Here is a 26622-nt window from a genome sequence, read left to right as displayed (position 1 = left end):
TCTCACATTCAGTGTCCCTCCCCCATCTTTCTCCAGATGCTCCCTCACACACTCATACACAGTGTGTTAAGACTGCAATATAAAGATACAACTTTAAACAACTGAGTTTGATAATCTCACTGGCTAGCAGATTTGTTAGTTGGTATCTTACTTAAATCCTACTTAGACCTAAAGTAATTACAGATTTTTGATGCTTATGGGTGACTTCCCAGTGTGACTCTTTCTAGTTCTTTTTATTGAATATGTGAGCTAAAAAGTTGATATTAAAATAAAAACATTGGTAGCATTCGACTCCTTATTAAACTAAATTTTCTTAGGACCTTCTTGACTGACTGGGTGAGTATTGCCTTTTCATTCCTGAAGTGGAGGTACTGTGATATTGAAGGGCAGCTCAGTTATTTTCTTCTAGTGAACCATTTAGAAATAGACATGTAAGGTTTTAATTTTGGATCGATGTTATTATCTTATTTTCAATGAGTATCCCCATACTTTATCTCTTTTTTTCTCTCTTTTTTCAGGATGCCCTTAGTGTATACAAGGAAGCGATTCAGAAAATGCCAAGGCAGTTTGCCCCCCAGAGCTTGTACAACATGATGGGTAAGTAAAACATCAAAATTTTAATTATTTTCAGAGAAATTAAACCTGTGCTTCTCTTAAATTGAATTCTAATAAATCATACCATTAATACACACACACACACACACACACACACACACACACACAAAGCCTTATTCATATTTCGGTGATACATTCAGATTTCACAAAACATACTATTCTAACAAGAGCAAATAAATTCATTAGTATAGTGATTCTCAAAAAATTGGCCAGATCCCAGAGTTGCTGTGATGGATTTAAACACATTTGGGTATTAGCTAGACTCTATAGAGATTGAGAATAAAGTACATGTAGATTTTAATGAATTTATCGAATTCATCATAATTTTGATCATGTTACTTTCTTAATGAGAAGATTCTCCAAAGAAAACATGTTATATATAGAGATTTGTGCTTTTGATGCTTATGAAAGATGAGAATAACTGAACCAATTTGTATGGTTTTCATTGATAAAGTCTTGGATCTAGGAGGTTTTTTTCAGAGTATTATTTTGCAGTATGAGAAGAATGTTAATACACTACTATAGTTAATCCTTTTTCTAAGCTGAATAATTAGCTTTGTTCTCTTACTGAATACCTAAGGAAGGCCATGGATTTTTCTAGGTGTAAGAGGTCAAGAAGTGGGATTTCTAATGAAATAATCTATCTGTCATCTGTGAGTTATACCTGCTTGCATTATAGTAAATTGTTACTGCATCTCTTTGATGGCTGACACAGCTGATAACTGCCTATTCAGTAAGTGGCTCTTGGAAAAGAATCCCTAAAGTTTAAGATGCTGTCGGGGCTGATTGATTAGCTTTACTGTTTCCAGTTAAGGGAGAGAAGAGGGTGGGTTCCTTTTGTCTTCAAATACTTCTTTCTTTTCAAAGCACAAATAACAAACTCAATCTTTCCTTTTTCATTAAGCTTGGTTAAGTAGTTTCACATTTCTAGGCCTCGCTCATTCATATAAAATAATGAGACTACGTAATCTCTAGGATTGCTTTATAATTCTCCATTCTATGATTTGAGAAATTTGATAGTACCTGTATGGCTTGAGCATACACAAAAAAACCCCAAACTCCCCTAAACCAGGCAATGTATGTCTGGCAAGGATACTCACTTTTCTCTTTTTTCTGAATGAGGGAAAATTTAGAAATAGTTTAGAAATAGAATGAGACACAGGTCAGTAAACAGGAAAATATATATACATATATATGATTTGGAAAAATTAGTATGTTCACTCCATGCTCTGGTCACCCTGCCCCCAGTTAGCCAGTATAGCAGCAGGGTGATTTTATGCACATGTTAAGAGAACACTGGACTATTTTTAGTAGCTGTTTCTTGTTGTATTTGGTATAACTACTAAAAGGTAAAATCTGGCTTCATTAAATGTACATTTGCTTTTACACTACTAGGAATTAAAACAGTGTCTTTTACTATCCAACATTTTACCATCAATTTATCCACCCAAGTGAAATGTCCATAAAGTACTTGCCTAGGGTGTGTAGACTTATGAGTTGAATTAACATTTCTGTATTAGTGCTGGATGGTTATGTCAAAACGAATATTAAAACGATTGTTTTCTCTAGCTTTGTTTAAGGAGACACAATGGCCTTATTTTATGATTTTATTCTGACTGCTAGTGCTTAGGAAGTCCTTATTCCCAATTTTCCTCAATTATAAAATAAGATGCCTTTCTTTAAATTAGTGACGGATCCTTGGCAATAGACTGCATATGGTATCTTTATCATTAATAGAAAGTATGGTATTCACTATATAGTAAGTGATTTCAGAAATTCATTCAATTATTTTATGTAAATAAATTTGATTGAAAAATTCAGCCTTGGGATCTGTCCCTCATGTGGGTACACAGATGCTGAGCACACATACGCAGTGAAAGATAAGTGTGCCCCTAGGGTTATCGCGTAGTCCTCTGCCATATTTTCCATTACAGAAGGGGCTTGTCACTTTGGGCAGACTCTGAAAAGCACTCTGTAACAATTTGTGAGAGGAGAATCCCAATGTATTTCTTCCATAATTCGGTGGCTGCCTTCCCTTTTAATTTTATGTGAAGGTCTGTCAGCTGACCAGATGTTGTAGTTTCAATTGTTCACAAAACTATAATTTTCTCAGAGAGTGAGTTCACCTCGCAATCAAATGGGTGGAATCCTCTGAGTTAAACTCCCAGTTCATTTTGATTAGCTTCCATTTGACAAGAAAAGAAATGAACCACGAGGTAAGCTGCCCTTACAGTTCATCAGTTTCATTAGTCTATCAGCATGTTCTGATTATCCTATCAAGTTTATCAACAGCCTTGAATATGTTTTCTAACTCACACATTTACATGCCCGTTAGGTTTCCATGATGGATTATAATGTCTGGCTAGATGTAGCCTTTAAATAGTCATTTTTCCTGTGGCTCATTCATTTACCTCCTCACAACCACTTCCCCCAAGCTCGTGTGTACACAAACATTTTTTTTCCCATCCTTTATTTCTTTTATATGGAGGTGAGGACAAATAAAGGAATATGTGTGAAATAATACAGTTGTAGTTGAACACAGTGATTAGTTTAATAACTCAATTCATTACAGTTCTAAGAAAAACCAAAACATCCTACTCCTTTGCATTTTCCCTTCTTTTGAATATTTTATGAAAAACTCTGTGCTACATGCCAGTCATTGACTTACCCTGAACACCAAAGAGGCATATTTTTTCCATTTGGATATTAATTTAAACAGCAAGTATGATTTATTTACTTTCCAACTTGAAGGTTTCTGTATTTCATCCCCAGACTGTTAATTTTTATTGTGGCTCTTCGTAAGTCACAAAAAAATTAAAAATCTAGTCTCGTTGTTCTCTTTGATTCCATAGGACCAAGGTGAATGAATAACGGTAATTGAGAGTATCATCCCATCCCCAATTAGGTGAATTACAAACATTGCCAATAATATAAAGCAGAAACTACATGTGATTTCATTAACAAAAATTGTCATCTAGGTGGTGGTTGTAATTGGCACAAGGTAACATGAAATGTTAAGACCAAATTACAAAATAACTGTTCAAACTGCTCCTAGCCGATTGTGTGATTTTGTTTCTGTGGACCTCAGTCCTGCAAAATAGGTTGGATTAAATGGAAATTCAGTATAGGGGGAGGTCAGACAGCCAGGTTCAGATTAAGGTTCAGCACTTCCTGGTGGCTCTAGTAGTGTCAGTGTTCAGACCGATGGAGGTGATGAAGGTAAAGCACATTGGACCACCTGCCCATTCCTGTGTCATACTGTTCCTTTCCATTGCAATAATTAATCAGTTCTGTGGCTTTGAGCTCCAAAGACAAAGGTTGTATTCTGTCAGTTCCTTTTGTAATTCCCGACGTAAATATGACTTCTCTATTGTTTAGATTTTGTCAGTGACGGCTCGCAGTGACCAACATTCAGCAGACATCCTGATTAGTTCCCTCCTGTCCAGAACGGCTGCATTTTCCCTTGAAGTCCATTTTCCCTTTTTTCTCAGCAACCACAGTCAAAATCCTTCTTTTATCATTAACTCTGTTAATGAAAAGTGAAACAGCACCCTGTTAATGCCCAATTAACTTAATTCCCTTCATAGTGTCCTCCCTCTAAGTTAGAATTGTCACATTTAGGTGAGAGCTACTTCTCCTCTCCCTGTCATGACATATTTGCTGTAGACATAGTCAAAATTATTCCTTATTCTAACACTCATTACAGGCCTTTATTGAATCTCAATTTCTTCTCTTTTCTTCTCAAATTATAGGTCTGTTTTAGAATCATAGAATGTTAGAAGATTCATATCCTCCTAATAACATCATCTCTTGCTTTACTGAGTGAGATTTGAACTCCACATCCTTCAAGTGTGGAAGCATTAACACCCAAAGAGTTGAGTTGATTGGATCAGGATTATCATTTGTGTTAGAACCAGAAATAGTTTCCTGACTTAAATTCAAATGCTTTCTCTATTTAGCCCTTCTGGGTTACTGAACTGGCATGTTATGTGCTGTATTAATACAGCTTTTCTTTACCCATTTAAAAGTCAAATATATATACATATATTTGTATATTTGATTATAGTGTCATTTATATACAATATAAATTACATACTAAATTATAATGTAATCATCTATATATTATACATGTATATATATATACTTTATATACCTTTATACATAAACAATTTAGTCTTAGTTATTGTCCAAATATATATTAAAAACTTCTCAACTGAAAGTATTAAATATATAAACATTGTAGTTTTATTACAGATAAATGATATATGCAGAGTATTAAAAAGTAAATGTAGGATATTTTTAATCACACTCAATTTTTCTCTCTCTCTGTAATTATTTCCCTTATTATATATACTTAAGCATAGCTTTTGAATAATCCCAAGAGATTATGGGAAACCAAGCTGTCACTTTCAATTACTTTTATCAGTTTGAGCCCTTCCAATCCCAAGGGTCATTTTAAGCCTATTCACTATTTAAAATAAAATTACTCAGCTTTCTCAATGCAAAGTAATTGTTGGGTTTAATTATATAAGCTATTTAGGTCATTTCATCTTGGTAATATATCTTGAGAACAAAAGAGCATAATGTGTTGCCTGGAGTGAGAGAGGATCTAGAGTGGTTGCCTTGTCATTGCCGTCTCTAATATCTTTGTTTAGATTAACCTCCATGTGAAAAAAATAAAGTCACAAGTGCTGACTGGGGGCACAAAGGTGGTGGAGACATGAAATGGAAATGCGTATGATTCCATAGTCATGGAATGTTCAGGGCGATTTCACAGTTGGTCTAGAGCTCTTTTGTATCTTTAGTAAGTAAATGCCTATAAATAGAGTAGAAAACTGTATTACTCTAAGCCCAAGAATATTTTGTGTACAACTGTGTAGACCAAACAAATAGGAAAAATCTTAAGCTCTTTTATTTCTAATGTGACACTAGTGTCTCAATTTACATACATATTCATATTTTCCTGTTCTTTAAGAAATAGGTGTTAACAATGAGTAACATGCTTTTATCTTCCAGGAGAGATTACATTCTTGCAGGGGAATTGCATGATAAAGATCTGCTGCTATTTCTGGCCTTTTTTTTGCCTTTATTTTGATCTAAACATTTGATTCTCTTATTCCTGATAATTCCTAGGTTTTTTTGTTTTGTTTTGTTTTTTAAATATACAGCTCTGTTACTTAAAAAAATCCCAGCTCGTATTGGAAGATTATCTTCCTCTGTCAGCCTGCAATTAACCCATCTTTTACTTACGTAGGTTTGAAATTGAAACGATGTGTTCTCCTTGTATTCTCCAATAAGAAAGGAGAAAACTTTTGATTTAATTTTCAGTTTCATGAAAGCAGCTCTTTAAGAGAAATTTCCTCAGAGAGAATGTGGACAGATCAAATGAATAGGAAACCTAATGCATTTATTTGACCAATTTTTAAAGTCAAAAGCTTGTCTAAATTTTAGAATTGTATTTGTGAGAAAGAAGCTTGTAGAGTGAGTCAAGTGTCATCAATAGCTAAGCGATCTATAGATACCTAACTCTTACTTGCTGGTGCTGACCAGCAAGATGTCAAACACAGCTCCTGAAGGCAAAGTGGGAAAATTTTTACTTGTAAATTGATGCTCCTTCTACCTGAAGGAGGTACACTGTGTGCTGAGTTTAGTTGGTAGAATGGCTGCAAAGGAAGTCTGTTTTTCTCACAGCTTTCTGTATGGCTGGTTTCTTAGGTGAATCATTTGTTTTTGTTGGATTGTTCTAGTGTGTGTGTGTATGTGTGTGTGTATCTCACCTTGTTCCAGAATGTATTTGGGATAGAGATATTCAGAGTAAATTGTTGACATAATGGTGGGCGTGGTTGATGTCTTCTGTAACTAGTAGTTCCTAAGTGCATTGCTCAAGGCACGTAGCATGCCAACTGTGTAAGAAATGGTTTTTAACTAAGTGAGATTTGAACTCCACATCTTTCAAGTGCAGAAGCATTAACACTTCAGGAGTGTTAAGCTTTTTATACCATCTGCTTCCCCTGTTCTGAGGTCTGGTGATTTTCCGATTGCTTCCACTGGCATTCCTGAAAATCACTGAGTCAGCCCTACCTATGTGAGTGTGACCATAACTGAATTAGCCATTCATTTGTGCATTAAGTTCTAATTTTTAAATGTCAATTCATTGCACTTACATGTTTCCATTGTCAGAAAGGACAAGACCAGAACAGTGGCAAATAAGTAGTTTACCAGTCCACAAAAGTGAAATGTAAATTCGAGAGATTTTTAGAAGTTTATAAGATACGGAGTCAACAAGATAAGGAAATCACTTTTGGCTGTGTGTCAGAAGGAATAAATATATAAAGTTTATGTACAAAATTCTATAAAAATTTTCTCCTGAAAGTTAATTTCTCATTATAAAACTGTAGTGGTTTAAAATTTTTTTTCTTTTTACCATTCACACTTGATACAAATCCTGCATTATGTACAATGGTTACAGACATTAATTTGCTTGACATTGTTCTCTATACTACAAAGTTCTGTATCCAGTTCAGCTGCATTAAATAGCTAATGTATTTTGTTTAAAGTTTCAATTAAATCCAGGACCAGAAGATATATAGTCCCTGTGGAGAGTTGGAATACTTTCAAGCCAGCAGTAGGGTTGCCTAAGGATCTAGATGTCTCTTGCTTTCCTGGAAATATAATATGAGACAGTTCATTATATTTCATTGCTCTTAAAGCCACACAAGCCCACCTGTTTCATTATTTCATACTTTGCCAGTTTAGTGAGAAAAGAAAAGATGGAAGCTTAAAAACTTTATTTTTAAATTGTGTTATAAAGAATTGGATATACCCAAAAATAAATACTTAATTATATCTTTCTTATTCTCTGATTCTCAAATAATTTCAATGTATTCTACTTGAAAAATCTGAATTTTGAAGCTTTAATAGAAATGTCTGAGAAAAACCTATACATTTTACTCTTTTATTGGGCAATATCCATGGAGTGAATCTTTTACTCAATGGTAAAAACAGGGAAATCAAATGCATTGCTAATTGTGTGTACTTTGTTGTGTGTGTATTTGTATCTTTTTCTTAATAGGTAGTGAAAAGTTGTTTTCTACATAAAAATTTCATTTAACTACTGAAATGAGCTGTCTACACTGATAGAAACTATTGTTATATTCAGATTAAATAAAGATTTAAAACAGAGTATGCCAAGTTTTGTTCCAGAATTTTTTTTTTTTGCCAGTATGTTAATATGGGCATGGGATTTTGTGAGCTATTGTAAAACTCTTATTTCTAAGCATTCATTAAAAATAGGATGAATTTTTAAATTTCTGATAGAGCTCGCTAGTTAACATTAGTATAAAAATTTGTAGTATAAAATGAATTACTCATTACATATTATGGAAACATTGCTTGATTCAGGGATACATAGGAAATACATTCCTAAGAAGATGTGTATAAAACTGAAAATGCTTTTGGTTGTACTTTTCTGACATTTTCCTGCAAATATTCAAGTCTTTTTTTCTCTGAATACTATTGTTTTCTAATTCTTTCCAGGTTAAGACGACATTCACTCATTTTTTCCCTCTGGTGTAAATTGACTTTTTAAACACAACTTAGCACTTCCTTGCATATTTCTAGTGTTCCATAATTGTTTCAGTTACCCTAAGCCTTTTTATTTACTGCATTGTAATTCTCTTGAGAGTATTATATTTGGGGAGAGTATCGTCACCTTCTCCAGCGTGCACCGTGAAAACACACATACAACCACAGTCTCACTTTCTCTCTCTCTCTCTCTCTTTTTTTTTAATTCATAGCATTTAATAGGATTGGCTCCAACATTTGTTGATTGATCATTTTTAGTGATTTATTTCCTTGAAGACATACAGGGAATTGATTAGCCTGGAGAACTCCAGGATCCCCAGTTGCAAGTAGGGAAATAGTAATGCAGGTTTCTGGCTTTTTTCTAAGTTAAATTTTGATGGCACATCAGATGTTTCCTGTATATAACCTCATACTAGAAATTAAGAACCTTTTCAACTTTCACTGAAGTTTAATCTCTGTTTTTATGATTCGTGAAAGATATATTCAGTTTTTTTCTCCTGCATTTCCTCTCTTTGCTTTAAAACCACCCTTTCAGGCTCCAAGGGTTTCTCCTCAAGTTTGATGCTAACGGACTTGGTGAAGAGTAACATTTTGAACCTTTTCATAATCCTTCTCAATGTAAGACTTGGATCATATTTCATTTTACTTCCCCTCCCTCTACCCCAATGGAAAAAGTTGCAATTGTTGAAGTCTGTCAGCAGATATTCAGTAGGCTCTCTAAATTTCTGTATTCATTTTAGCCTTTTTTTTGTCTTTTCTGGCTCAGTACAGTGGCTATAAAGGATTTCTAATTAATGTATCTAAGGCAACTGGGTTGTGTTATATTGTAAGGATAAGATAAAGCTGAGGAAAATAATGGAAATATAAGAGATTCACAAAATCTAACAATCAGTAGTTAAAGCAAGTTTGTGACTGTTATACATATATACATACATACATAAAAACAGCAAGCCCGACTCCCTAGTGTTTCTATGTTAATGTTAACATTGTGAAATAAAAAGTGAGAATTAAAATCACAGCAAGTCTTGCTATAATAGGCTCCTGATGTCGTATGGTTCTGTCAGATGACAGATTCTAGAAAAAGGAATTAGCTGGAAATTTCTCTTCAATGACATACTTGGTAAAAATGTAACATCTAAATCCGACTTCATACATAATACGATCAGTTATTTATCAGATGTCTGTCAAGACTGTGGAGCCAGAAGCTTCTAAACTTAGGCTGGGGGACAGATAAAGACAGGAAGGTTTTGTGTCAACTCTACACATCTCATAGACTAGTTTGGGACCAGGAAAATTGTAATTGATGAGGTAGGTCCTATAGTTATATTTAGGGGAAAGGAAGTTTGAATAAATGAAGAACTGAGTACTAATTTTGAATAGGGAAACTCAGTTTTTATAAAAAATTTCTTCTAAAATTGATTCATAGATTATAGTTCAGCAGCAATAAACATTTCAAAAAAGAACCTTACCAATACTTTGAGAAAATGATGCTCAAGTTCATCTGGTAGGCTTAACAGGAAAAGAGAGCCAAGAAGGCTTAGAGGAGGATAATGGGTAAGACCTTGCTTTACTTGATATTAAAATTTTAAAAGAAGCTGCGGTAATTAGAGTGGTGTTGTATTGGTAAAAGAACAAAAAAACCAGATCAGTAGGACAGAATGACACCCTAGAAACAGATCTAAATTCACAATTTTTTTTTGTAGATAATAAATGTGGAATTAAATATTGGTGTGGGAAGGGAATTCTTATAAAAGTTGATCGGGGATAATTGATTGAATGTTTGAAAAGAATAAAATTAGGTACTTGCCTCATACCATATAGTAAAATGTATTTCATATGGAAAAGGTAGCTTATTTTAATAATGAAACTATAAAACTAAAAGAGAATATAAGTCCCTATGATAGAGAATACTTTTTATGCATTAAATATAGTGATAAAGATACAAAGGAAAAGTTAAGTTGATTTGCATGTATAAAAATTAAAGTAGTCTGAAATGAAAAGTCATTTGAACCATCTTTTGTATGTCGTAAAGGGGAGATAAATACCTTAATTGAAAATGTCGTAAAACTATTAAACAATAACCTGCAAATAAAAAATATTCATGGCTAAACATTTCTTTAAATGTGAAAATGTACATTTTCACTAATAATTAAAATAAATTTGAAATGAGAGCATTTTTCCCTTTTCCAGTGGACATTTTAAAAAATAGTAGAATCTCATTTTGATGAGGGATTTTAAAAATTGTTCCCCTTATATGCCATTTGTGAGTGAATTTGGTGCAGTATTTTGTTGGGCTAATTTGGTAATCTGTATCCTGAACATCAAATTTGCTAATGTTTTTTTAAGAATTCTATTGATATATTTGTATCTTAAGGTGGTAATAAGAGATACATTGAAAAAAAGATAATTGAAAAAGAAGTTAAAAATTGCTAAAGTACATGCAAAACCTGCAGAAAAAAGTTGGATAATTTGAATAAACAAAAAATCAAACCTTAGTCTTAAATGAGAAAGTTGAATTATGAGAAAAATTGTGTCTTTATTTAATATAGTAAAACACTAGTAAAGAACATAAATACCTAAAACTAGCACAATATTTTACTTACTGATAAACAATACAACTTTTTCTTTAGTATTTAAAATAAATTCCAGAAAACCACCAACATTTTTAATTAGCAATTTTTAATTAAGATTTTTTAAATTAGCAATTTCTTATTAAATTTTTAATTAGCAAAAACTAATGATTTTTCTAATTGCTATGTTGACTGATGGATTTCATTCTATTTGCTAAAAGATCTTTCAGACTTCCTACAATCTTATAAATATAAGATTTATAATTAGAAAAAAATATATAAATACTAAAGAAAAATCATGGCTTGATCTAGATACTGTCAATCTTGAATAATCATCTGCAAATCCACGAATATAGCAGCTCCTTTTTAAACTAACTGGGATATTATGACTTGCTTATGAAATGATTGTATAAATTGCTGGAGAATGGTCAATCTGCAGATGATTTTATTATTCAAGGCATTAAGGAATTATTTGTTTTTAGCCTCTCTTTTTGTAGGTGATAAAACAAAGGCCTTTTAAAGTAACTTACTTGAACATTATACAACTATAAAACTAAAAGAGAATGTAAGTCCCTATGATAGAGAAGACTTTTTTATGCATTTAATACAGCTATTTAATGGCAAAATAGGAACTGAAACCTAGCCCCTTACCTACTGTTTCAATATTTAGTTCAGAACCCAGTGCTCCTTCATGATTCCGGATGATTGCAACGGGTAGATGAAACAAACCAAAATAGTTTCTAAGAATTGAAAGTAATGTATAAGAAGGGAATAGTAATAACAAACTTGAAGATTAGTAAGTGCTCAGTAAAAGGAAAATGACCAGCACATCAAAACACCCAAGTTCAAAAACCCACCAGGTACAAAGCCTGATATCTTAAATGGGAAATAGCATTTCTTAAAAAATAGAATGATTATCTTATTGACTAGCTAAGTCTTCAATCTTGAGAAGCTTAGAAACTAGGTAAACTACAGTGGAATGCCTGCCCTTCAGACAAAGTATCCTAAAATTCAGAGTATTGGCAATGAGATACTCCCATTGTACCAGCAGCAGGAAGCCTGCCAGAAATCACGTGGGGCCATTTTATGAGTGTCCTCATTCTTTAGAGGCCAGGAAAAAAATGCTGTACCCTCTCTGAGACCTTTTTACAAAACTAGATTTTTTCCCCAGTTGCTGCTACAGCAAGCTTTTACAAACATAACTCCTAAAACATTTTTATTTTCTCAAATTGTAGCTAGGTATATGCAGTTTGTGTTGTCCAAATTCACTTGTGTTCCACGGTTTATATTTTTCTCATAACATCCTACTGTCTGTTTTCAACTGATACTTTTCTTAATTCTAAAGCATGATACCTACAAAATCACATTTTTTAAACACAGACTAAATAAAATTTTGAAGTATATATATATATATTTTTTAAGTTTTTGTGTTATTTGTTTCATGTGTACCTAAAAATCAAACTTTGGAAAATACTGGTAAATAGATTTCTTTGTCACTAGATTGTAAGTACCATGAAGGCAGGGGTGAATTATATCTCGTTAACCATTATGTTTACAATCATATGCATTATCCATGTTGGTTAACCTCAGTTGATATGCAAGATGTGTATTCAAGAATTTAAAAACAAGCACTTAACAGTTACTGTAAGAATTGAGTAAGGGGTGATCACTTTTGGTAAAGGTAATCACAAAGTTTTTTTTTGTTTTTTTTTTAATAGAGAATCTGGAGGGTGGGATAATGGATGAAGGTGGTCAAAAGATGCAAGCTTCCAGTGTTAAGATTAAAGTACTAAGGATGAAGGCTATAGCCTGATGACTATAGTTAACACTGCTGTATGGTATATTTAAAAGGTGCTAAGAGACTAGACCCTAAGTGTTCTCACCACAAGGAAAAACTCTTTTTTGCCTTTATATCGTCATATAAAATGATGGATGCTAATTGTTTATCATTTCACAATATGTGTAATCAGATCTTTATGCTGTACACCTTAAACTTTTACAATGTTGTATGTCAATTAGAACTCAAAAAAATTTTTAAAAAATAGGGAATCTATCGCTTCTCGGCCTTTTGGCTAAGATCAAGTGTAGTATCTGTTCTTATCAGTTTAATATCTGATACGTCCTCTATCCGAGGACAATATATTAAATGGATTTTTGGAGCAGGGAGATGGAATAGCAGCTTGCTCCGTCCACTCCACGCATCGACCTGGTATTGCAGTACTTCCGGGAACGGTGCACCAAAAAAAAAAAAAAAAAAAAAAAAAAAAATAGGGAATCTAAACTGATCTTAACATAGAAATATACTATCTTAAGCAAGGGCAGGAAAACAAAAGGTAACACTGGAAAATATGTCCTACTCCACTCTTTATTCTTTTTCTGTAAGCCAGAGCTGTCCAGTAACTTGAAACATGAGAATCAGTGAGATCCGGACTCTTCCATCATCAATAATCCAGCATTCTTTCCTCTACGGAATTAGCCTTTTTGCCTGGATTGTTTGGATCCAGCGCTTTTTAGGGAGGAAGAGTAACATTATTTGTTCTACATATGAAACCCATTTCCATCTGCCTGAGGCCAGCCTGGAGACATTCAAATCCCTTTTGTCTGTGAGTGAATCGGAAATAAATCTGGGTGATGAACCTGATCACTACATCATCACACGGCACATCTTCTCATTCTTATGAAAATGCCGCTATTATGTCATTTTTTGCAGGATGAGAAGGAAAATTTGTCATATTGCTTCTTTCCCGCTGGGTACTATAAACATTTTTTTATGTTACTGTAAGTTAAAAATAATTACAGTATCAGAGAAGCTCACTTAAGTTAACCCTCTTCTCTCTACCCTATTCCCAACCAAGTATCTTAATTTCCTTCCTTATTGAATTTACTGGTTTTTCTTTTTTCTGTGGCCATTTCTCTCATAGAATTTTTATGATTTTAATATTTTAATCAAGCTTGAAGGATTACATATATATTATTTTCTCTTTAACTGAATCTACTGATGGCACTTTTTGTAGTTGTAATCCCACCTTTTTTTTTTTCTTTTTAATAGTATTTGGACAGATTGGTATAGTAGAAAGACAGACCCCTAATCTGAATCCTGAATCTGGCATATGCTTGCTTTTGGACTCAGTATTGAGTAAGTCGCTCAGTGAACCACAGGTACCTCATGTGTAAAATGAGACTGATACTAATTACATTGTAGGGATAATGTAAAAGTATAATGATAATATATTTAAGACTTTAGTAGGTATTCAGTAAATAATAAACTTTACATGGTAGGTGGGTTGATACAGTGGAAAAAAGCATGGACTTCAGGGCCATTCAGACTTTCAGGATTATTAGCCATCCTTGCCCAAGTCACTTATTATTTCTGAGCCTTCCCCTTCATCCATAAAATGACTATTGTCACCCCTAGTGTGAATAGAAATGAGAAATTGACTTCTACCTTGTCGATGCCAGGGATAAAGCAAGTGCTGTTCTTGTACTGTTGATAGCTTTAATATTTTTATCTTTTAAACGCATTTAAATTCAGCCATGATTATTTTCTTACATTTCAGGATTTGCTGCTTGATTTTATGACCCTTTTTATTGAGTGTTTTTGTGTTTAGGTTAATCTTAGACACAGGTGCATCTTCTGTGCTGCATATTTCCCTCATAAGAATCGAGTAATGTGAGCAACAGAAGCATTTTTAAAGGTCAACCGTGGATTATCATCGCTCTTCCTTATTCCTGCAATTCAATAAGATAGATGAGCCCAAGGCAAAGTAAAATGAATTTGATGGCCAGTGCATCACAAGCTAGAGAACAATGTTTGTTCTCTGAGTGTAAGTTTGCCCTGAACTGGAGAGTTCGGAAGCTTGTAATTGTTCACTACCAGCCAAGTTAAAGCAAAGTGCTTTGAAGTCAGGTCATCCTGGGTTTGAATTACAGCTTTACCACTTTCCACATTTAAGATTTTGTGTGTTTTTATTTAACCACTTCGCTTCTCATTATCCTTATCTGTAAAATCCAGGTAATGACATTCCTTAATAAAAAATTAGATACACATATAAAGACTGAAAATATGTTTCATCTTGCAAACCTAATCTTAGTGGAATGAGTTAATTGTTAGTGGAATGAGAATAATGTATTAAATCTCCCTGTGGGGCTAAGCGAAAAAAAAAATTTCATACAAGCCCAAAGGTAGAATGAGAAGAGTTAGTGCGCGTAAGGCAGATTTTTGGCCCCTGTAGCTTGCTGTTCTGGTTCATAATAAACATTCAGTGAATGATTGTCATCGCTATAATTGTCATCACTGAGATACAGTGAATGGTTACATCAAGTTTTTCTAAATTATAATTTATAGTACCAAGTAAGCTGCTCATTTACATTTTTCATATACTTGCCAAGATGTGTTATTACGTATTTCCCATTGATAGCCCTTTGAAATTTTTCTCTCTCTTAAGCATAATAAGTTGCTTATGCATTCTTACTGAAGAAATAGGCCAGCCACTAATTATTTGGCATATTAATAATATTTCATTTCAAAATGGTCAATTTCTGACTTGGAAAAAATACACTTTCAGAAATAATTTTCAGACATCACCAACTTAAATACAATAAAGATTTGAATTTCAAAAGCACTCTGTAATTGGGGTTCAATTGTACTCTTTTTTCTGTACAGAAAACCTACTGTTTACCATTCTACAAATGAGTTGAATTTTTTTAATAAATGAAAAACAAGCTATATTAAATGCAATAATTGTACAACTTCTAAAAACTGACCTATAAGCACTTGAAAAAAACCCCAAAATTCTAGGTTGATGCCAAAGAGAACCTGTAATGCAGGGCCATCTTTCAGCCTAACTCTGAAGATCTTGTTTTCTACTGACTTTAGAAATCCATTTTAGAAATAAATATTTGGATATGATTTGTCATTGATTGCATTAAAATGTTCAATACTTTAGGGATTATGCATCCTGTTATATAAATCATACCTAGTATTGTGAAGAAACTGTACCTGAAAACATTTGTTCAACATGGAAAAAAAATCCATCTGACAGTGCTTCAGTTTTTATAGAGATATTATTATAATTACAATACAGTATTACAGAAACATGATTTTTTAAAACTCCATGCCTATACCTAAGTAGAGGACAGTTATACTCCACCTCTGAGGGCTGACTGCCAATTACTGGGAATCATCTCTTGCACGTGTATAATGGTTTCACGGAGTTATCCAGTCCTGCCCTGGAGGGCAGTGTTACCAGTAAGGGCCCCGTGATGATTCCCTGTGGTGCTGAGGATTCCCCAAGTTCTTCAGGTCAGCTCCTCCTCTCCAAGCCCTTGGCATAAGTTGGATTTATATTCTTGTAATACAGGGAAGTGAAAGCCTCAAAGATTTTAAGAATACATTAAATGGGCCACAACTAAAAGGAAAACCTCAGAGCTTCCCAGGAGCAGAGAAAGGAGTCAAGAGAAAGATTCAAAGGACTGATCAAAATGAGAAGGAAACAGTGTTCCCTCAGGATACTGGCTGATCACAAATCAAGGCTGACCATCTTGTCCCAGATAACTGGAATAAACAAGTAAATCTACTGATTTGTAACATCCAAATATATCTCCCAAATTTAAGAAACAAATTATGACTCATGAAACACAGAAGGATCTATACTACCAGAATGAGGGACCACAAGTTATTAGATAACACAAATCTTGAATATGTCACTTAAATGTCACTTGCACTCAAAATGTCAAAACACAAGTAATGACTCTATAGCATCTTACTATGCTGACAGACGGTGACTGCAATGGGGCAGCAATGAGGACTTGATAATATGTGTGAATGTTGTTCATGTGAAACCTTCGTAAGATTGTATATCAATGATACTTTAATAAAAAGTATGTGAAACAATGAGAAAATAGGGAAAAATTATGTAGAAAGAGCAGGAAATTAGGAATTTGAAAAGCATATTTGAAAAAGAGCAAAGCAGAAATTGAACAACTGAAAACTAAAAAAATTTAACATGTAATGTGTAGGTTAAGTATTAGACTGAGCTGATGAGAGGAATATTGTATTAGGATATTGAGCAGAGTCAATATGCAAATACAATAAAGAAATGAAATAGAAAAACAAAAGTATTTGTATAAAGACAATAATCAAAAAGAATAAAACATTGCTTCACTAGACACACAAAAATAATGGAGCACAATAATCAAAAAGTGATCATTACTCTCATCTACAATTAAAATCTAGACACATCGTGAAATAGGAAATGCATTGTATCAGAAAAGAAAAAATACACATTAGAAATTATCAAACTGTGTAATTCCAAAGAGAGGGGAACTAATTAAAAATGGTAAGATAAACTACGATAGGAGAGCAAAATCTTCACAGCCTTGCTTGAAGTCAGAAAAGAGAGAAATAAATATTGTCAGAATAAGCCTAGTTAAATATCTTTAAAGAATAAGGAGCAAAAGAAAACAACAACAATAACAAAATCCATGCCTAATCCTGCCTCTCTAACATCTATGAACATTTTATATATTGCATCCCAGCCATTGGTCTTTGCTTCATTATTTCTTGTACCTCACCCTAAGCATTTGATTTAATCTAACCAAATTCCTAAATGCAAACATTTTTTAAACTTGAGGAATAAAAAATGGTCTTCCAGCTATCATTTTTATGGTACTGTAGTATAAAGACTGTTTTCAGAACTAGAAACCCAGAGATGTGTGTGAGTCGTACGTGCATTCTTGGGCATATTACATATTATTTGTCACCAATATTTTTTACTAAACAGCCAAGCAGAGGGCACTTAAAAAGGTCAGGAGACCCAAATCAATTCAATTCACAAAATATATTTGTATTAGTGCTCCGTTAATGTAAAGAAAATGTGATTGAAATGAAGGGAAGCTAGCTCTTCCTTTGAAGCAAAGATGTACAACCACTGCAGGTATTGCATTTAGGAAAAGCCTCTGATTATGTCTCAATGTTAAAAGCTATCATAATTCTGATTAGTTAAGCTATAAAGGTCTGCTTGAAAAATAATGCAGGTTGCTAGTTTATTGCCTGGTCTCAGGAACTTAGCAGCTTCTACATTTGCGGTGCTTATCAGAATTACAACAGTTAAATACTGATTTATATCATCTCAAAATATAATTTTCCCATCAGGTGAATATTCTTTCATATTATAAGCACATAAGGGAGAGGGAGTGATAATAAGCAGGGCAACTAATACACTTTTGGCTTTATTTCCCTTTTTTTTTTTTTTTGGCCTTTCCTGGCTCTTAGTGAAATGCTATTTGGCAAGTAAAATTTGTAAAACCTGAAAGTAATAACCGATGGCTGAATGGCTTTTGACTAGCTTTGTACATGGTGCTGGGCATGCTACGTATCACATATTTGCTGGAATTTCCAAATGAAACACAAATTTCATTTACTTATTATAATATAAAATGCAAAGAATTTCTCAAAAACTAAAATCTAGCACCAATGCTTAATCCAAAATATTTTAACTCTTTCAGTTAGTCTTAACTTTCTCAGTATGTTTGTGAACCACATAGGATAGGACTTTAAACTTCTCTCATCTAGGTCTTATATAATACTCTCCACTTAGTAGTTATTCTATAAACACTTGAAATTGGATGTGAATAAAAAAGAACAGATGATTGTAATTCAGAAAGAACAAACTTACCTTAAGAAAAAAAAATGGTGCAAAGGACATATGCTTGGGAGTGTATATTCTTAGGTTAAAAATCAAACCTTTACTGCTTACTAAATTTTTTACTTTAGCTATTTAACTTAATTTCTCCAAACACACATTTTCTTATCTATAAAATGGTTAATATGACTTTTTGGGAATCAGATGAGAGGATGGATCACAGTACTGGCCATTGCATCGGAAATGTTACAGAACATAAACATGCTGTTAGGCGGCTGTGTCCTCAGACTGATCGTGGTTCTTCTTCCAGGTGAAGCGTACATGCGATTAAGCAAACTCCCCGAAGCGGAGCATTGGTATATGGAATCACTCAGAGCCAAGACCGATCACATCCCTGCTCATCTTACCTACGGGAAACTGCTCGCTCTGACTGTGAGTAACTGTCCTCACCCGTTACAAACTGGTTCCCTCTGTGCAGACTCACGGAGATGGGGTTTGAGGTACTGGCTCTTAGCTAGTTACCACTTATTAGCTGGGAAGCTCAGAAGATTCACTTAAATATTTGGTGAGGACAAAGTGGAACTCAGGACATAACGTATAAGAACATTTATTCCTTTAGCTGTGGGGTTTGCTGTAGATAAAATCATGATCCTTGATGTAACTGAATGGAAAGATATAAATGGAGAACCCCAGATAATATGTGATTACAAGGTGAATTTGCTGTAATAATAATAATAACATTTGTATGAAGATTGTGTTCTGCAAGTTCATGTCAATCCCAAACAGGTTGTAATGTAAAACTAAGTATGGTTCTTTCCAAATAGCCGATATTTTACTACTGCATATGTGTCAACTAGGGTCACCTGGAATTCCTCCTAATTGGAAATCATTCCGTAACGAAAGTGGAGCTATCATTTGGCCACCCACTGTGTAACAAGAACTCTTGGAGGCCACATTTCCATGCAAGTGGTATTAGTTGGAAGTGCAAGAAATTGCTGATACTCTACCACTGGGAGTTATAAAAATTCATGTCTTTCAAAACAATATTGATAGTTTAATTTTATACTATAGGGGATTGTTCAAATATTTAAGTAAATCTTCTGAGCTTCCCAGCTAATAATAAGTGGTAGAAGAACTAGCGTTCAGTCTTAATATGAATCTGTTTATGTTTATTTAGCTATAGCACCTAATTTCTCTCCTGTATTAGTGAAAGTAAATGAGTAGTATAAAAGTAATGAATAGTATATGAATAAAAGTAAAGGAATAGTATAAAAGCATAGAGCAAATGATCAGGACAGTGGTCCTTAGTGAAAAAGGTGTGTTATAATTATTTAAACATAATTAATATTTTATTTCCCACAGAAGATGGTAGGCTAAACACTTAAAATTATCATGTATCCTTTCTGTTATCACTAAAATGCTATTAAAGAAATTATATAGACCAAGTAACCAAAAAACATACCACTAAAAATATCTATATATGCGTTATGAAATATAACAGGTATGCTCTAGTGCATAGTTGAGCTCAAAAATATAAAGAGAATTTTGCAGGGGCTAGAAGTGAAGTGGTAACAACCCCAGAACAGTAAACTGTAGGCTGATCCTGCACCTGATTTGAGATAGTTTACCAGTTGTGGCAGCCAGTGGAGAGGGGCTTTTTGTTTTTTTTTTTTGTTTCCATTATTGTATCCAAATAAGAGACAAAGCTTTGGACCAAAGGCAGGCCAGGAATTATAAATAAAGCAGGAAAGTTCATACCCCTGAGAAAGGATAACATAGAAAAAGTTTGCATACTGATACCAAAAGGCAGCATGAAGCTTGGCCTGTCTCCACTCCATGGGATCTAAATGGAAAAGGAGTGAAGTCTCTGCTAGGCGTTTTTCACTGCTGCCCACCCTTAACCAGTCTTTGGGTTTCAAATTTACTTTACTTGTGTTATCAGGGAATTCCTAGGCCAAGAAACTAAAGAAAAAAATCAGTCTATCAAAAAAACTGCCGAAGAAGTCACTGAAGATATCCTTCAAAAGAACAAAGTTAAATCCAGAAGGAGTTAGTGAGGGGAATGAAGAAATGTTCCGATCCTCTGCCAGTGGGAGGGAAGGGCATTGACAGTCCGTCCTTCCCTGCAGGGTGCCTGTCAGTCCTCTCCTCTGGCCCCTCCCATTCCACTCCCATTTGTAAGCTGTCCTGTCGTGGGGCTCTGCTACTCAACCGCCCCACCGTCGTGAGCCCCCTTCCCCCTGACTTGGGGGCAAGTGCCTGCCTGTTGGCTCTGTGTACGTAGGGAGACCTGACTGTTCCATACATAGGTCACAACTGATCGTTGATCATGTGGATGAGTCAGAATAAACTTTTACTGACTTAAATACTGGGAAGGAATAACCTCACAGGGATCCTCAGAATGGGAGGGGAGATGACATTCGAGCTGATTGTTGGGACTTAGAAAGCGGAAAGAGGTATTTCAATAGATTTGTCAGAACAGGGTAAACCACCATGTAAAAGGGCTTTGGAGTGGGGTAACAGTGAAAAGAAATCTGATGTACTTAAAAAGAAACCTAGAGAGAGTCGAGACATGGAGGCAGCTGGCCTTGCAGAGAGTGAGTTAAGGAGCAATAAAATGGGATAATTGGTTGTAACCTGCGTATGGAACACTCAGGTCTCCCTCAGTGTACACAATGCCAACCCGCAGGCACTCACCCCAAGTCGGGAAGGGAGGCTCACAGTGGAGCGACTGACTAGGAGAGGCCTGTGACTCAGAACAGCTTCCAAGTTGAAGGTGGAAGTAGAGGGGCCGGAGGAGAGGATGGAGGAACATCCCCAGTGGAGGACTGCGCTCGTCAGCGTGCTTCCCCAGCCACGTGCAGAGGACCGGAACAGAGCTGATATTCCCACAGCACTGCACACACACATGTGCACGTGCATGCACATGAGACTACTGAGTTCCTACCTGGAAAAAAGGTTCCCATATGCCTACGTCTTGGAGGTACTCTGTAAATGACCAGCTCCCAAACGAGATACACAAAAGTCTAGAAGCACACCTATGCCTAAGGAACTTAATTCACCTCTTATTAACTCATTTTTAAATAACAGTGGCCATCAAAGATATCAGTCCTATTAGGAAAGCCGCAGATGTAAAAGATTGAGACTGAAACAAATTATTAGGTGAAGGAAACTGGGCTAAACAGAAGAAAATTGTTTTAAAAATCCTCAGAAGCAGATGGTAAACTAGCATTTCGTGAAGCAGGGTGCCATAAAACAATAAGTAATGAAAAAACAAAAAACAAGCTTTTAGAAATTAAAAATGTGATGTAAAATATTTTTACATGAAGGATAAGAGAACAAAGGTGAGGAAGTCTTTCCATATACAAAAAAATGAAGAAATTAAAAAAGACAGAATATTAAAGAAGGAATGATGAAAGAATGTGAAAAATTAATGTAAAAAATTAGCAGACACAGAACAAAGAGATGGAAAGGAAAAAAACATTACTTAGAATTAGAGGGTAGAAGTTATATTTCTGCTATCTACAGGATCATAGTATGTCTAATTCAGTCAGTTGGGAAAAAAATTATTTTACATATTAAGATAATTTTCCATTGCCTGTTCTGATAGGATGATAACTCATAAAGCTCTGTGTAAGAACAGAATTCATATAGGCATCTTGCCCCAGCTATTGTCTTTGAGATGTTCTTATGGAATCCAAATGGAAACATTTTTTATTAGATTGATAAATGGCCACCTCAAAAATATATCTATAAAAGTTTTAGATGGCCAGTATGCCAAAAAAAAATCATTTAGAAAGGAAAAATTGAAAGCTTAAATATATTCAATTAGGTATATACCTAGACTGTGATATGACTTTGGATATTTTTTGAAACCATGTGCCCTTTTTATTTCCCCCTCTTCTTTTTAAAGCCTGGATACTTTATGTTTCCTGTACCAAAAATACAATTTTATAGGCTGCTTTATTTTTTAGAAGGTATTTTTTTTTGAAACAAGATTTAGAAGTTTTAATTTACTGAAACATATGGAAAGGAAGGAAAGACTTATGTATTATAATCCGAATTTTAATTCTTTGCTACCAACAAAACTTTTATAGTTTCCGATTTACTGATTAGAAGAAATACAAGCCCTATTATGAAATGGCTTAAACTCACAGTGCCAAAAACCCCACAACCATCTTTAACAGTTTCTTTGAATTATGAGATTTGGCAAAATTCTGATCCCAATGGATTGATTGCCTTCGTCTAATTTTGGGTTTCTTGGTCTGGTAATATGCCACTGACTTAACATGGATTTGGCAAGGTGGAAAATGCCACACATTTTGACTTCTGAATGCTTTAAATACAAGATTTTATGAAATGGAATTGGCTATTAGTCTCAAGAGAAGAATAGAAATAGAGGGTGTTTTTCCATTCTGTCAAAGCTGACCAAAGGTAAATATGTAAAAGTGGCACATAACTAAATAGACTTAGACTGTAGAGTAATATTTCGTATTAGAATTATATTTTTATAAGGCAAACTGGAGAAAATTGATTGGCACTTTTCTTATAGCAAGTGGAAAAATTCACTCTGTATATTTTTATATACATTTTTCTTTAAGAATCTGTAGTACTCACAGTATTTAAAAGAGTTCAAAGAATTGTTTCCCAGAATGCTCTGACAAAGTGCATAGATCAAATCCTTTTTTTTTTAATTCTTCTAACAGTAATGTTCTTCTCATCTCTCTGCCTAGTCAAAGTTTATTTCCTCTGTGAAGCCTTCCCTGAATCTTTCAAGCAGTCACTTTTTCCTTTCTCTGTACCTCCATAGCACTGGTTTCAGTATCTCTATAGCAGCACTTCATGCGTTAAATGGCAGGTACAAATCTATGACTTTTAAACCTGAATAGACTAATCTTACTTATATTTTTTATCTCTTATATTTTTACTGTGTTGGTAACTATCCCTCTTGTACATTTCACTTTGTAAGTTACATAAGGGCTGGGTACCTGACTTTCTAGTACTTTTTGTTTACCTATCCTGATACTGATTTCCTCAGTAATCCCTTCATTTGGCCAACACATGTATTAAGACTTTCTATTCCATGCTAGGCATCACTCTAATTCCCAGTGATATGTACAGAATAAAGGAATGAGAGTGGCATGATTATAGTGTGGACACAGTGTAATCTTCTAAGACCCTTTGGGGAGTTTTGGGGATGGGCACAAAGTGTGTACATCTCTTAAGTGCCTGCGATTGACACACATTATTTCACAAGCTTTAGAATGAGTATTGTCCTCTTTTTTATATGTGAGGCAACTGAGCTTCAAAGATTCAAGAAATATCCCAACAATAACTTAGCTACTAAATAGTAGAATTGGATACAACCTCCAGGTTTTCTGAATTGAACATCATTACTTTTCATTCTATATTAAATAATTTTAAGTATGATGTCTCTACCATTCCTTGTTATACCTGATTGGGGATTCTAAAAGTAAGCCAATACATTCTCCATCCCTATTTTTTGTAATCTAGTTTTAGACATCTCTAGGTACTAGTTCATTTCAAGTGATTAAACCTGTTTTTATTATTTGGTATCATAGGTGATGATCTTAGGACTTCTGTTTTCAGCTATTGGCATTTGATGTCCTACATTATAACTAGAATGTGAATTTTCCAAGGTTCCCTGGACAATAGTTCTGTTGTAGGGTCATAGTAGCCTTCATGTTTAAATATAGTTGGGCCCGGATGACATCTCTTTAAAATATAGGGAACTTTCATACCAATATCATGTCCAATTAAAACACTAAACACGAGCTCACTTTAAAATTGTGATTCATGCCTTGTTTGAACTTTGTTACCGAGAGCTAATGCAATGAATTTAAGGTTGGGCACTCACTGAGAGAGAAAAGAAGGAAAAACATTTCCATTATTAAGGTGTTTCACATGATTTTATGGTTGTTTCTAAACCTGTGTGTGTTCTCTAGTTCCGTACACATCCTTACCTTGATTTTCTTTTCCGGATCTTCCCTTCTCTTTGTTCTGTTCAATTTATTCAAGCCAAATATTTTTGCAGTTTCTGTGAGCCAGTTGAATTAATATTGATTTAAACTGCGGTAAAAGCTACTTGGCTGTTAGCTTATTTTCCAGATTCAGGTTAGTAAGAGAGAAAGGAGGATATGGGAGACTCTGACAGTAATTTTTGATACATAAAACCTTTATTTTGGCTACAGCATGGAAGCCCTAAGCCAGATTTCTATGTCTAGCCAAAGTTAATTGGACCACATAAAACTCCAGTTGTGAAAGTACTTGAGATTCCACAGAAAGTTCCGTACGATAAGCTAGAACAGTGTCAGTGTCGTCTATACGGAAGCTCAGTGCTGTGTGCTTCCTTGGGTCTTTTGTAGTAATTATTACTATTTACAGCTGAGATTATTTTTCCATTTGGTTCTCTTTAAAGGAAAGTTATTTTCATTTTACATGTTGAGTAACATTTGGCTTTCTTTATTTTATTATAATCACTTAGGTTTGGAGGGAGAGGTTTGAAAAGTTTTCTAGTGACTCTGACTGAATGAGTATCTTGGATATATCCAATTTAAGTTGTTAAGTTTATTCTGTGAAAGGAGAAAGGCTAATATCCTACGTATCATGCTACTCAAATATTGGATGAAATAATGGAGGAAAGTTTAACTCAAAACAGTGTTCACCTAAGCCTATTATATGAAGTTGCCTCATCTAAACTTTATGATTCAGCATCCTGGTTATAATATAGTTATCATTATTTTTACTCTGAAGCATACCAAATCTTGTAGTTCATTTTTTTTTAATTTGGGAAACTGTCCCCTCATTTCAAAATATGCACGTTGTTATCTAGAATCAATTTTGCAATTACTCATTGCCACTGAGTGATAGGAATATTACCCACACTTTTATTCCATTTTTTGTGTGTCCTTTAGTAGAAGTCATTGTTAGAGACATTTTTGTTTGCCAGATACTCTAAAGAATAATAAAAATTAAAAATAAAAAAAATAAAAAATTTAATGCCATAGGCATTAAATGTCATATGAAATAATCCTAGCTGTTTGGAATCTACATATAACATGCAGCTATGTCTGAAAAGAAATATTAGCTTTTTACTTAGGGATAAATTAAGATTATATTACTTTTAAACCAACATTTTATTGTAATTTTGTTTGGTTTCTGTATTTGGTCTGTATTATCAGTGAGTACAATTGAAATAGCCCAGCAGGGTGGGACTTCATAGTCCCCCCCAAGTACTCTGATACCCCACCTGATTGCAGGGATGCAGATGAAGTGGCAAGCCCGTTAAATACACTGTGAGGCCTTCTTGCAGGACTCCAAAGAAAACAGTCTTTATAGAAACTGCGTTTTACACACATTTTCTAAGTCTGAACTTTGTCTCATGCTCTGTAACAAAAGGAGGTGATGCAAAGATGAAAAGGGCATTTCCTTGACCTCAGGACAGCCTCAGTGCCTTCTATGTAGGCAAAAATCACAGCAAGAGCAATGATCGCCCCTATAACTGGTGGGAATGGCTTTTGTTTCAGAAGGGACAGTTATATAGATGTTTTAATCTTATTTCCTTACTCTTTATTTTTTATTGGAGGTATGGGATTCCACACCCTTTGGAGACATTTTTCTTCCACTGTATGGTCCTTTAATTTGTTAAATAAGCCCCACTGATATATTGATATCATGACTTAACTTCATAATTTCCAGCTTGTTATTCTTTCTACTATATCATGTCGACTCCCCTGTTATGTAATAGAGCTTGAAAATATTTTAATATGATTTAAATTTAGCTTTTGTATTTTCCTAGCTTCATACATTTTCTCTAGTAGGAGAAAATTTGAGTATCTTTCCTTGTTAAAATAGCATCCTGGTCTAGGTCTGTGTTTAACCTTTAGGAAAAGGTAGCACAGATAATAAAGTTTTTAAAAGCAATTATCTTTCTTCCCAAGTGGTTGTACCAGTACTTTTACAAAAGGAAATTTTTTTATTTTTCTACTGTAGCATCTGGATATGTATATATATATTCATGCACACACACACACACACACACACACACACACACACACAGTAATACGTGAAAGTTTTCAGTTTTTCAGCCTCATAAATAGGTTCCAAATCAACCCAGCCATGAACATTTTCCCAAAGCTGTAAGATTTTTAGCCATTTCCCCTTTGTTTACCCATGTTACATTGGAGGCC

General features: G+C 34.3%; 1 protein-coding gene and 1 non-coding gene across 5 annotated transcripts in view; both read left to right on the top strand.

Moving 5' to 3' along the window:
* The window catches only part of TMTC2 (transmembrane O-mannosyltransferase targeting cadherins 2), a 400347-nt gene that overhangs the window by 247848 nt on the left and 125877 nt on the right, over positions 1-26622 (top strand). For all 4 annotated transcript variants that reach the window (XM_073214780.1, XM_073214779.1, XM_073214781.1 and 1 more), the window contains 2 exons: positions 519-597; positions 18723-18844. In XM_073214780.1, coding sequence (XP_073070881.1) covers positions 519-597; positions 18723-18844 — 201 coding nt within the window. The remainder of the gene's footprint in view (positions 1-518; positions 598-18722; positions 18845-26622) is intronic.
* On the top strand, positions 12822-13012 carry LOC118970984 (U2 spliceosomal RNA). The gene has a single exon (XR_005059211.2). It is a non-coding gene; the product is annotated as a U2 spliceosomal RNA (small nuclear RNA).

The sequence above is a fragment of the Manis javanica genome, chromosome 10 (assembly GCF_040802235.1).
Source record: "Manis javanica isolate MJ-LG chromosome 10, MJ_LKY, whole genome shotgun sequence".
In the NCBI taxonomy this organism is placed as follows: Eukaryota; Metazoa; Chordata; class Mammalia; order Pholidota; family Manidae; genus Manis; species Manis javanica.
Note: the sequence above shows the minus strand (reverse complement) of the source record. Positions and strands in the feature narration are given on the sequence as shown.